Here is a 14,561-nt window from a genome sequence, read left to right as displayed (position 1 = left end):
CCAATAAAATGGACAACCTGGAAGACATGGACAAATTCTTGCAAAAGCACAACCTTCCGAAAATGAACCAGGAAGAAATAGAAGATATAAACAGACCAATCACAAGCACTGAAATTAAAACAGTGATTAAAAATCTTCCAACAAACAAAAGCCCAGGACCAGATGGCTTCACAAGTGAATTCTATCAAACATTTAGGGAAGAGCTAACACCTATACTTCTCAAACTCTTCCAGTATATAGCAGAGGGAAGAACACTCCCAAACTCATTCTACGAGGCCACAATCACCCTGATACCAAAACCAGACAAAGATGTCACAGAAATAGAAAACTACAGGGCAATATCACTGATGAACATAGATGCAAAAATCCTCAACAAAATACTAGCAAACAGAATCCAGTAGCACATTAAAAGGATCATACACCATGATGAAGTGGAGTTTATCCCAGGAATGCAAGGATACTTCAATATACGCAAATCAATCAATGATATACACCATATTAACAAAATGAAGGAGAAAAACCATATGATCATCTCAATAGATGCAGAAAAAGTTTCTGACAACATTCAACACGCATTTATGATAAAAACCTTCTAGAAAGTAAGCATAGAGGGAACTTACCTCAACATAATAAAGGTCACATAGGACAAACCACAGCCAACATCGTTCTCAACGGTGAACAACTGAAAACATTTCCTCTAAGATCAGGAACATGACAAGGTTGTCCACTCTCACCACTATTATTCAACATAGCTTGGAAGTCTTAGCCACAGCAATCAGAGAAGAAAGAGAAATAAAAGGAATCCAAATTGGAAAAGAAGTAAAGCTGTCACTGTTTGCAGATGACATGATACTATACATAGAGAACCCTAAAGATACTACCGGAAAACTACTAGAGCTAATCAATGAATTTGGTAAAGTAGCAGGATACAAAATGAATGCACAGAAATCTCTTGCATTCCTATACACTAATAATGAAAAGTCTGAAACAGAAATTAAGGAAACACTTCCATTTACCATTGCAACAAAAAGAATAAAATACCTAAGAATAAACCTACCTATATAGACAAAAGACCTGTATGCAGAAAACTACAAGACCCTGATGAAAGAAACTAAAGATGATACAAACAGATGGAGAGATATACCATGTTCATGAAATGGAAGAGTCAACAGTGTGAAAATGACTACACGACCCAAAGCAATCTACAGATTCCATGCAATCCCTATCAAACTACCACTGGCATTTTTCACAGAACTAGAACAAAAAAATTCACAATATATATATGGAAACACAAAAGACCCCGAATAGTCAAAGCAATCTTGACAAAGAAAAATGGAGCTGGGGGAAACAGGCTCCCGGACTTCAGACTATACTACAAAGCTACAGTAATCAAGAGAGTATGGTACTGGGACAAAAACAGAACTACAGATCAATGGAACATGATAGAAAGCCCAGAGAGAAACCCACGCACATATCATCACATTATCTTTGATAAAAGAGGCAAGAATATACAATGGAGAAAAGACAGCCTTGGTGTGGTGCTGGGAAAACTGGACAGTTGCATTTAAAAGAGTGAAATTAGAACACTCCCTAACACTATACACAAAAATAAACTCAAAATGGATTAAAGACCTAAATATAAGCCCAGACACTATAAAACTCTTAGAGGAAAACATAGGCAGAACTGTCTACGAAATAAATCACAGCAAGGTCCTTTTTGACTCACCTTCTAGAGAAATGGAAACAAAAACAAAATAAACAAATGGGACCTAATGTAACTTAAAAGCTTTTGCACAGCAGAGGAAAACACAAACAAGATGAAAAGAACCCTCAGTATGGGAGGAAGTATTTGCAAATGAAGCAACTGACAAAGGATTAATCTCCAAAATTTATAAGCAGCTCGTGCAGCTCAATATCATAAAAACAAACAACCCAATCCAAAAATGGGCAGAAGACCTAAATAGGCATTTCTCCAAAGGAGATATCCAGATTGCCAACAAACACATGAAAGGATGCTCAACATCACTAATCATTAGAGAAGTGCAAATCAAAACTACCTTGAGGTATCACCTCACTCCAGTCCGAATGGCCATCATCAAAAAACCTACAAACAATAAATGCTGGAGAGGGTGTGGAGAAAAGGGAACCCTCTTGCACTGTTGGTGGGAATGTAAATTGATACAGCCACTATGGAGAACAGTATGGAGGTTCCTTAAAAAGCTAAAAATAGAACTACCATACGACCCAGCAATCCCACTACTGGGCGTATACCCTGAGAATACCATAATTCAAAAAGAGACATGTACCCCAATGTTCATTGCAGCTCTATTTACAATAGCCAGGACATGGAAGCAACCTAAGTGTCCATCGACAGATGAATGGATAAAGAAGATGTGGCGCTTATATACAATGGAATATTACTCAGCCATAAAAGAAACAAAATTGAGTTATTTGTAGTGAGGTGGATGGACTCTGTCATACAGAGTGAAGTAAGTCAGAAAGAGTAAAAGAAATACCACATGCTAACACATATATATGGAATGTAAAAAAAAAAAAAAAGGTTCTGAAGAATATGGGGGCAGGACAGGAATAAAGATGCAGACAGAGAGAATGGACTTGAGGACACAGGGAGGGGGAAGGGTAAGCTGGGACGAAGTGAGAGAGTGGTATGGACATATATACACTACCAAATGTAAAACAGATAGCTAGTGGGAAGCAGCTGCATCGCACAGGGAGATCACCTCGGTGTTTTGTGACCACATAGAGGGGTGGGATAGGGAGGGTGGGAGGGAGACGTAACACGGAGGGGATATGGGGATATATGTATATGTATAGGTGATTCACTTTGTTATAAAGCAGAAACTAACACACCATTGCAAATCAATTATACTCCAATAAAGATGTTAAAAACAAAATGTAAAGAAAAAAAGAACTGGAAGGATTTAAGGATGGCGACAATGAAGGACTGGGCTGCAGAATGAATTACTTAAAGTTATCCCAATATGCCCTGCTCCTTCACTCCTCTGCTCCCACCTCCTGGGTTTGGAGTAGAGGAGTTTCTTCGCATTATGTGATGAGCTTTAGTGCATCACTTCCTGTTTTACCTCCTCTCAGGCATCTTTCCGCAACCACAGCATCACCACCCTAGACAAGCTTGCATTTTATCTTACCCCACACCATCTATCCATGTATTCCGCACTGTGCCTGCAGTGTTTCTCATGTTACATAGTCATCAACTATTTTCTGATACATTTACTGAGCTCTGTATGCTTTGAGGATGGGATTTTTGTCCTCTTCTTATTTTTCCAACTCAGCACAGAGCAAAGCACACAGTAGATAGTTAAGTTTTTAGTGAAAAGGAGTGGAAAGAGTTAAAATAGCTTTTATTCTTGTAGCTCATCTGCAGATGTACTGGGTTGGGTAGGAAGATAGGCAATCTTCTCCGGACATATATTTGGGAATGAAATTAATTCAAAGCCTCTCAATGAACACATGGGTGACTCATGGGATCTTTATCTCCCTGAGATAACATAGAAAGGAAACAGTGACAGAATCACAACCTGGCTTTTTTAAAAAGGCCCACAGAGAACATGCAGCATTCTGGGGAGAATAATTACTTAGATTGGAGTAGAGACAGAATAGAAAGAAAGGCAAATATTTGATTCTTTGTGAGTGAGAGGATGGGGTTCTTTTTAACGTGCAAAGCTTGTTTTATGGAATCTTTGGAGACCTTGCCCATCCGAAAAGGAAGACAAAGCAGGATACCAGCGGAGGAGGTGTTTTTCTTTACAGTGTCTTCTTTTAGCAATAACTATTCAAATTAAAGGAGAACATAAATTGTAATCAGCAACTTTTGTTAGATCAGAAAGATGCCAATAAACGCCCTCTCCTTCTACCTCTCAAAGAATCTTTGCAGCAGCAAAGGAAAAGAAAAGGGACAGCAATTTCAGAAGGTAAGAGAAAGAGAAAAAGAAAGCAAGAACAAAAGAGCCCCAGGAAGGCAAGGTGATGTTGGTGCCTGAGCTGGACCATACAGTGTATGATCTTGGGGGTCAGAAGAGACCTCAAGAGGTAATGGGGGAAAAGAATCCCTATAGTTGCTGGAGAGGGTGTGGAGAAAAGGGAACACTCATGCACTGCTGGTTGGAATGTGAATTGGTACAGCCACTATGGAGAACAGTATGGAGGTTCCTTAAAAAACTACAAATAGAACTACCGTACGACCCAGCAATCCCACTACTGGGCATATATCCTGAGAAAACCATAATTCAAAAAGAGTCATGTACCAAAATGTTCATTGCAGCTCTATTTACAATAGCCCGGAAATGGAAACAACCTAAGTGTCCATCATTGGATGAATGGATAAAGAAGATGTGGCACATATATACAATGGAATATTACTCAGCCATAAAAAGAAACGAAATTGAGTTATTTGTAGTGAGGTGGATGGACCTAGAGTCTGTCACACAGTGAAGTAAGTCAGAAAGAGAAAAACAAATACCATATGCTAACACATATATCTGGAATTTAAGAAAAAAAAATGTCATGAAGAACCTAGGGGTAAGACAGGAATAAAGACGCAGACCTACTAGAGAATGGACTTGAGGATATGGGGAGGGGGAAGGGTAAGCTGTGACAAAGTGAGAGAGTGGCATGGACATATATACACTACCAAACGTAAGGTAGATAACTAGTGGGAAGCAGCCGCATCGCACAGGGAGATCAGCTTGGTGCTTTGTGACTGCCTGGAGGGGTGGGATAGGGAGGGTAGGAGCGAGGGAGATGCAAGAGGGAAGAGATATGGGAACATATGTATATGTATAACTGATTCACTTTGTTATAAAGCAAAAACTAACACACCATTGTAAAGCAATTATACTCGAATAAAGATGTTAAAAAAAAAAAAAAGAATCCCTATAGTTATCCTGCTATGGAAATAATGGAGAAATTACAAAGGGAAAATACTCTTAGAAAATGCAGCTCGCTTATATACACTTTTATTGTGTTATTATTTCACTTCTTATTAAGGGTAATGATCTCTCAGAAAGCTCTTGCAGCACAATAAAACAAAGGATATATGCTAATTGGGATATTATTATGAAAATAACATGATCTTTTCAAAAGAAGACTATCAACTAAAAGAATAGACCAGATATAGGGCCTCATTTGTATTTCATGGCTGCAAGTTTGAAACTATCCTGCATAAATTATGTAAAAAACCCAACCCACAAAGAGACACACGTTTAGCCACCCTACACAGCACCAACCATTCTCTTATAGTATCATGCTACTGAGAAAACTCATACCTTCCACAGTTGCTCGCTTGGGCTGAATGGTGATGGCTCCTTCTGCAATATCTTCATGCTGGTGCAGTGGGTTTATTTTGGATCCCCAACTGTCTGATCCCACCCAAAGGAAATGGCCTACTTGGTCAGCTCTTTTGGCTGCTGCAAGGATCTGCCTGTGGAGAGGAACATTAAAAATGTATCTTAATGATAAAGAGCAGCTATTGAACACATACATATTAGGAATCAAGCAGAAGAAAAGCAAGTTAATATTTCTCAAAAAGTGATCAATAGTAAGAAAAAGGATTTACATCCTTAATATATAAAGAGTTTTTGTAAACCAATAAGACAAGTAATCAAAGTAGCTTGAGGTAAATAGGCAGAGTATTAAAAATCAAAAGACAAAAGGAGTAATATAAATAACCAGTAAGCTGGTTATTCACATACATTAAAAAGGCAGAAAATGTGAATTAGAACACAATATTTAACTTTGGCCAAAACGTTCGTTTGGTTTTATTCTGTGTTGTGAGTTTTGGCATGAGGCTGGAGACGTGAGCACTCCCATTCGCTGCTGGTAGTACGTATCTTTTCTGGAAAGCAATGTATCAGTCTAAATGAAGCATCTTGAATTATTTATAAAAATGAACAGAAATTCACATTAAGCTTGAAACATGTACAGCTCATGTTTATAAATGAAAATAGTATACAAATAACAAGGGCAATAAGGGCAAATAAAAAAAGGGAAACTCATTCTTCATGAAATTAATACAATAATATTTTTGGAAGAACAGGGGATGGATAAGAGGTAACTACATTTGTGCAACAGAAACTACTTTGGTGGGTAATAACAGCAGTGGTTGTTGGTTTGCCTCTCAGGACTTGCAGATACCAGGTACCACAGATGTACATGGTTCAATACAATATGACTGGTTGAAAACCTGTATATGAAATTGCAAAAACCAAAGGTCTCCTTCTCTTTCATCTGGGCAGCATATGGAATGGTAATTTTCCAATAAAATCCTAAGGAATAGGTTCTGATACTGTGAACACCCAAACGTAGAAGGTGGTAGATGTGAGGTGGTGAGTTAAACATGACAGTGGTCGGAGTGAGGGAAGAAGTTAAATTACCATTAAGAAATGAAATGGTAAGACCCTCTAGGAAATCTTCACCTGGCTTACAGAATTCTAGAAACCAAAGGTGTGTTTTCCCAGGCAGAAAACAGCTTATCTGGAAAAATCTGAACCACCCCAGGAAAAAGATTGTAGATACTGACACAGAGTTATTCTCTCATGGAATGGCCACTGGGATGCCTGACCAGTCCACCCAGAGCCCTGTCAGTTGACAAATTCTGCCCATGTACATAGAACTCTCTGTGTCTTACTCCAATGGAAACTGCCGGAAATGATGCATCATTGTGGAAAATTCCCAAGGTTAAATAGAAACCAAATAAATTAACAAGGGAAAGGAAATTGGTGTGGAGTGAGGCAGATAAAATATACCAAAAAAACAAACAAAAAAGAAACAAAAAGAAGCAAGTGCAGTTAAATGAGAATTATCATCTCTATTACCAAGAATGAGATAGAAACAACAATAAGAAATAACCCTTAGTTATTAAAAATATGAAACTAAAATTAAGTTAGAAGAGATAAAGAAGAAAGTGAAGAAACATTTTCAGAAAGCAAAACGACAACAAAAAGGTATAACATACACAAGAAAAGATAAGTGTCTTAAAGAAGAAACCCAGGAAGACTTACATCCAACTAATAGCATTTCCAGAACAAATGTAAAGAGAAATTAAAGTTTTAAGTATCTTTTTAATGAAAAAAAAACCTGCAAGGAATTGAAAGTATGAATTTCCAAATTAAAAGAGACTCATCCAGCAATTTAATGGGGGGAAATAAAGCATGTCACAGAATTAAGAATTCTGGAAAAAGTGAAAATAAAGCTTTCAAGAGAAAACTGGGACCTCTGGAGAGTAATAAGAAGCAGAATATTACCAACCTCTCAAGAGAAGGGGAAAAAAAAAAAAAAAGGATGACAGATGATGAAGTAATGCCTTCCAAATTTTGAGAAAAAACATTCATAATCTAGAATTCTAATATTTAACACACACAGAATCTCTATACAAATAGAACTGGCATCTATAAAGGTAGAAAGACAGACAGATAGACGGAAAGACAGATAGATAGATAGACAGATATCCAAGGGATCTTAAAGATTTTCCTATGCAAACTTAGAATCTCAAATGCCTTGCAAGTTTCAAGTTTTGTAATTCATTAGTCACCATAGATACTTGCTATAAATCATTTACGTGCCAGGTATGATGTGTTTAAAAATAAATATGAGACCACATCTTACATTTCCAACTAGTAATTAAGTGTGGAGGCAGGATGAGAATATTTTGAGGCATGAAACACACAGAAAAGTTTTTCTTTAATTTTTCCTTTACTAGAAAATCATTGGAGGGTACACTTCAGCAAAAAAAGAAAATAAATGATGAATAAAAATGAAAGAAAGAGAGAGAGAAAGAAAAAGAAAATCTTAAAATAATAGAGACCAGTCTAGTTTAAAACAGAAAGATAGAGCTTTCAGGAGGGAAGTGTCCGAAAAAGTAATGGAACTCGCAGATTATTTTATATATATGAACATATGGGAAAAGTGATAGGCCTAGGACATTAATAAAATATTAAAGATAACTATGCAAGTAAAAAAACTGTCATATTAACTCCAGGAAAAACAAAAAGTTTTTCCCCCAAAATCACATCACAGAAAAAATACTTGATGCTGTAGTATATAATATTTATACAATCATAATAATGTCAACTCTGAGTTTTACTAAATGAAAATCTGATAGAACACTGTTGGGAAGATAAAGGAGGTGTAAATGAGCCAAATTCTACCTCACATAAGAGGAATTGATAGATAATCTTTTAAAGTAATAGTTCCAAAATTGCAGTATAAGCACATTAGGCAGGTAAAAGCAGTAGAATTCGCTTAAAGAAATATAATAATTGCTCAAGGAGAACAAAACCAGAGAGTATGGTGGGATGGGACAGGAGACCAATGTTTTGCATCAAAAATGTTTTAGTCATATTTTGTTTTTTTAAAAAATTATGTGCCTTTATTATTTTCACAAAAATAAAACACAATCGTTTATACTTTATCCATAGAGATACCATTTCTATTGATACTAATCTATCCAAAGGATATGATTACTGATGCTGTGAAAATCGTATGTTCATTACTGGAGATAACCTAAATGCAGAGCAATAAGGGACTGGTTAAAGAAATGATAGTGCATCCAAAGGATGGATTAGAGACCAATTAAAATTATACACAGTTTGATTTCTGCACGGTATTGTTAAGAAAAAAAAGTCAAATTAAAAAAACTGAAAAAGATTATTCAGTTCTTACATAATGAAGGCTGGCCCCACATATATGAATATACGCGTACTTAAAAGTAAGTATAGAGTTGTATGACAGCACAGAAAAATAAGGATAATACACAATTTGTTGCTAATAACAGTTCATTGAGAAAGTGCTGATGAGGTTTGAAGAGCATGAAAAGGATGGGGAGAAGCCAACTATAACAAGGTAAGAAAGACAAAACTGATATAAATACAAAAAGTAAATATTCACTTTAATATGTTTACATAAAAGTGTGGGTTAATTTATTAAGAGAAATAAGATTGAACCATTTAAACATATTATGGTATGAGATGTGAACTGCAAAAAGGAGAATATCGAATTCTATGCGATCCTGATTCTGTTGGGGAAAACTTACTTACATTTAGAATAAAATAATTGCAAATGTTAAACCAGAATTTTATTAGTGGTTATCTCTGAGTGTTGGGATAGCAAGTTTTATAGGGGATTACTTGCGATCCTGATTTGTGATTATTCTCTCTAACCTTTAATTCTTCTAGATAAGCAGGGGGCAGAGTAAACGTAAGGATTCCTTTAACTAAAATGCAACGGCAAAAATGTTTCCATTATTTTCCAGTGGGTTACAATAGCCCTGTATTACTTTTATAATCAGAAAAAAAAAGTGTTTCAGGAAAACAATACACTCTTGTCTAACATTCAAATTATCAGTACCCATGACTGATTAAGCACTTAGCTTCAAAATCTAGATATTAAGGTCTTCTCACTGCTATTCTCTGACAAAGTATTTGAAATTAATGTTCTAAGAAATCTCAAAATTCCCCATCTACAGTGCAGATCTTCTGAAAAAAGAAATAACATAACATTGTGGGTTAACAGTGGGCTTAAGTTCATGTTTTGGAAGAAACTTATATATGCACTTGACTTTTATTACTGTGCTCAAAAACTATTACTGCTGTCACTTCTATGAGTCACACTACACAAATGGTATTCAACCACAAACTCCCATGCAAAAAATAATGAGCATAGCTATTGAGCAGATTTTATACCTTTTTACATCGCAAACTAAAACCTCACACTACCTGCAAGTCAAGGATATTACAACCAATTAATCACCAGAGCTATTAGTAAATAAATCTTTTATGTGCCATGTACATAAATATAAACAGGGGGCCACACCTTATCAATGTATTACGTATTTTAGAATATGCAAAATATGTATGAAAAAAATTTATGAGATGATTAAGAAAAGTATGAGTTGACAAGATCTGGAGCAAAAGAAAAGAAAGAGTAATATTATAACAACAAAGTGTCTTAAATAACTAAATCACAAAGTGTTGAAGAAAATGCCCTAAGAGCAAGAGAATCAGCATTTTGTAAGGAGAGAAATGATACGTCTAAGGGGTGATCAGAAACAGTTTCATGGAGAAGGGCACGTTGGAAATAAACCTCGAAGAACAGACACAATCTCAACAGGTAGAGAGGTAGAGGAGAAACACCATGAGTCAAAGCCCTGATGGAGGAGTGATTAGGACACACTGGAGGACCAGTCATGCATTGTAGGTGGAGAACTGAGTGAGTGAAGGCAGGGTCTACATGCAAAAATAGGACCACGTTTTAAACCATCGTGAAGTTCAGAGAGAGAGGCCTTTACTTAAATTATTAAACAGACTAGGCATTTGATTCATTCTCATTTGATGACATTCACTGAGGATCTGCCATGTACTGAACACTGTGATAAGGGCTAAGGATATGAAAGGGACTCAAAAGGGGCATCATCTCTGTCTTAATGAGGGCTACAGACTAGTGGAGAATACAGACACTATTTAAATGATCAAAGGATGTAAAATTACATCAGTGACATAAACTATGAAACTGAGTTGTTATGAGAAACTTATCAAAGCTACATTGTTCAGAGAAATCTTCCCTCAAAAGCAACACTATCGACGGCACTAAAATGATGAAGTGGGGAAGCAAAGCACTCCAGGCAGCTGGAAGAGAATGTACAAAGACCCAGGGAGGAGGAAACACAAATGGCCCCTTGCCTGCAGTACACAAAGCACGAGGGAGCATGGGATGAAATAAAGCTAGAAAAGCACAAGTCCAGATCATCACAGAAAGAGCTCAAAAGGATTTTCATTTTACTGATGGGAAGACTGAGGCCTCAAAGAGTTAGGGAAGTAGGGTGTGGGGCGAGGCTTGCCCAAGGTGAGACGGTGGTCATTTAGGTAGCAAAAAAAAAAAAAAAAAATCCATCCTCGGGTATCCTGACTTGAGGTTTAATACTCTTCTCATTTACTCGTCCTGCCACCCATGTCAGAGCTCAAAACCGTGATGGGGTGAAGGTTATGAAAGGAAGTCAAAAGGGGCATCGCCTCCATTTTAATGATGTGTACAAACTAGTGGAGAATACAGACTCCAATTAAGTGATGGGTGGATTCAGAAGCAGATGGAGGATACACATGGAGGGGGACACACAGGACCGGCAGGCTGGCAGTGATGGAGATGCAATACTCCACGTGGGGGTAACAATGGCCTGGAACCTTCAACTTTACCCTTAATAAAATATATTCATCTTCAAATTAAGTGACATATTATTTTGAACTGTGAGACAAACTAAGATTAAAAAAATCCACACAGCTTTCCCATCAGCAGAGGTGTAAACTGGCAACATCTCTTTGGAAAACAATATTCACATTTAAGAAGGAACGCATCTTTGTCCTGGAAACTTATTTTCCAGGAATTTCTGTTTTAAATACTTACAAATATATAAAGTAATACACTTGTAATTATTATATATTTGCAGTATGTTAATATTATATATCACACATTGTAAAGTATGTGTATATTAACATTTCATATTTGCACACACAGATTTGTGGAAGAGAAAGTTTATCGCAACACAATTTGTAATTGCAAAAGTCTGTAATCAAACTTAAATGTCAATCAGGAAGGGAGCAGTTAGATAAATGACAGGAAATATATAAAATGCAATTCTGCATGGCTATTGAAAAGACTGAATAGATCTATAGGTACTGACATCCAGAGACTTCCACGAAAAAAGAGTGAGTGAAGGCGAGCAGGGGGGAGATCAATAGTGTGCTACCATTTGTGTAAAAATATACACACTGTCCCTAGAAAAATATACAAGACACTGGTTATTAGCTATAGCGTCTGGAAAGGAGAAGTTGTTAGCTACGGGACAGGATGAATGCATCTTTTTTTTTAATCTAGATTTTTAAACATTTTTTGATATTTTAAATCAGGTGTAATTACTGTTTGTTCTAAAAATGATAAGGATTGTGGACCAACCGAGGTGGCAGTGGTCAGAAATGGAAACAGGGCCTATTTGTGTTCTAGAAACATTTCAAAGGTTAGCCCTCCATGGCTTGGCCAAGGAATGAGCTAAAAAGGAAAGTCAAAATTAACAATCAGATTGTTGACACCAAGGAGGATCAAGGTAAAGAAAAAGACGACAAGTGGATTGGAGAATGTAGAGATATGACAAGCTTGGTTTTGAAAACATGAAGTCCAAAGCAGGAGTAATATGGCCAGAAATATAAGGCAGTTTTACATTAAGAAGAACCACTCTAGATAAAAGTCTGTTACACGTGGATATATTATTTAGTAAAAGAACCTTCAGAAAGTCCAGGGGTTTTCTCTTTTTACAAGTAATTGAATACAATTTTTTAGCTAATGGGGGGAAATATATGACAGAAACATGCCGCTGCTTCCACGGTTCGCTCTAATTACTTCTGTGGGGTAGAAAGCGCGAACAGACTCTGCCACCATGTAATTATCGATTTGATTCTGTGCTATCTTTTCCCCTTTGTCTGCCAGGATCCTGATCTTTCTGTCTCCTAAATCGCAACATGCATATTAACGAATTTCACCAGTCAGCCTTACTTGATATCCTCATCGTTGGCAAAAATCACGACAGCCCTGGAGTTAGGTGTGTCCAGGAGCTGTTTGATAATTTTATCGAAGTCAATGGTCCTGTCTTTGCGTTCTTGGGGGATTCTCACGGACTGGGCAATGCAGAGCCCACCTGTGTAAGAAAAGAAAGCAGAGTATCAATAAAGTTCTCGCAGAGATACCAAACAAACCAGGGAAAGTAGACGGGGAGGAGGAACTTGCAAATTCTGAGTGCATAGCGCTTCCTTGGTGATTTGCTGAATGAGGAAGGCTGAGGATATTATGCTGAGTTCATACTCGGTACACCTTCCATGGTAAGGCACAGCCTCATTTTCTTAGTAATGCACTTGTATGCACAGGAGTACCAGTGATACTCATTCTGGAGAGGTAGGTTTAGGTAGACAAACTGGATGGGAGGGCTTTAAAATGAATGTAAGACACTACAAGAAAACCACAGTCAACTACAGTATAAAAGTACTTGAACAGGTAAAACTCATGCCAATTTCTATTGCTTTTCTGGTGTTTGCATTCTCATAATTTTTTCCCCTTTATACCCGTTCCAACTTTTCAAGCTCACAGCCAATGGAGTAAATCTAAAAATAAAACAACAAGAACAAGATCAACTATTATAAGTCAGAGTAATAAATTTTTATTGACCACATACTATGTGCCCAACCTACAAATGTGTGTTCTATGTATGTTATCTGATCTTAAAAATCCTTATAAGGTAGTTAGCATTGCCCATTTCATGTTAATAGAAAAGGGGATTAAACAGAAAAATCAATGTGTTTACTCCAGACTTCTCAGGACCATTATGGTATTAACTGGCTTATGAATATCAAGACAGGGGAACATGCAGCAGTTTAGCAAGCAACTGATACCCTCTCCACTACTCAACACCTGCTTAGTAGCAGCTCCTGGATCTAGTGGTTTTTGTTTGTTTGTTTGTTTTATGAAACACAACTTAAGAAAGGCTTGCATAGACAAAAGAGGTAGAGAGGATTATTTGTAGGAAAGGCCCCAAAGGTCATCCAATGGGCAGAAGACCTAGGGGCAGAGACAAGAGGAAAACCTTGTTCTTTTTGTAATGTGGAGATACCCATAATTAACAAGCTTATACCCAGAGCATCGACAACTGGGTGGAAGCTACTAGGCTTCCATAAGCATAGAAAAGTATAAACTCTAATCCAAAAGTGAACCTCCATTACATCTTTTTTTGTTTGGCTGTCTGTTTGGTTAGTTTTTGTGGCACGCGGGCCTCTCACTGTTGCGGCCTCTCCCGCTGCGGAGCACAGGCTCCGGACGCGCAGGCTCAGCGGCCATGGCTCACGGGCCCAGCCGCTCCACGGCATGTGGGATCTTCCCGGATCGGGGCACTAACCCGTGTCCCCTGCATCGGCAGGCGGACTCTCAACCACTGCGCCACCAGGGAAGCCCCCTCCATTACATCTTAATCCCAATCAGTGTCAGCTCTCTCTAAGTGGCTCTCAACCTTCAATGTGCTTGAAATCACACGTGGTCCTTCTATAAAGTATAGAAGTCCAGCGACACTATCAACCAACTTGACCTAACTGACATTTACAGAGAGATTCCCAGGACAACAGAAGAGTAGACATTCTTTTCAAGTGGGAAATGGAACATTCATTAAGCTAGACCATCTTCTGGGTCATAAAAGAGAAAAAAACCCTTAAATTCAAAAGAACATTATGCTCTCAGACAATAACAGAATCAAGCTGAAAATCAATAACAGAAAGAAAAGAGGAAAATCTCCGAACACTTGGAAATTAAACAACATACATCTAAATTAACTCGGAAATTAAACAACACACATCTACCCACGTGTCAAAGAGAAGGTGTCAAGGGAAATTTAAAAGTATTTCTAACTAAATGAAAATGAAACGGCAACATCTCAAAATATATAGATTACAGCTAAACTGATGTTTATACAGAAATAGATATCATTAAATGCTTATGTT

General features: G+C 37.3%; 1 protein-coding gene across 6 annotated transcripts in view; it reads right to left on the bottom strand.

Moving 5' to 3' along the window:
- GRM7 (glutamate metabotropic receptor 7) overlaps positions 1-14,561 on the bottom strand; it is an 859,725-nt gene that overhangs the window by 411,024 nt on the left and 434,140 nt on the right. For all 6 annotated transcript variants that reach the window (XM_060022949.1, XM_060022947.1, XM_060022946.1 and 3 more), the window contains 2 exons: positions 12,577-12,718; positions 5,307-5,461 (listed from right to left, as the gene is read on the bottom strand). In XM_060022949.1, coding sequence (XP_059878932.1) covers positions 5,307-5,461; positions 12,577-12,718 — 297 coding nt within the window. The remainder of the gene's footprint in view (positions 1-5,306; positions 5,462-12,576; positions 12,719-14,561) is intronic.

The sequence above is a fragment of the Delphinus delphis genome, chromosome 10 (genome assembly GCF_949987515.2).
Source record: "Delphinus delphis chromosome 10, mDelDel1.2, whole genome shotgun sequence".
In the NCBI taxonomy this organism is placed as follows: domain Eukaryota; kingdom Metazoa; phylum Chordata; class Mammalia; order Artiodactyla; family Delphinidae; genus Delphinus; species Delphinus delphis.
Note: the sequence above shows the minus strand (reverse complement) of the source record. Positions and strands in the feature narration are given on the sequence as shown.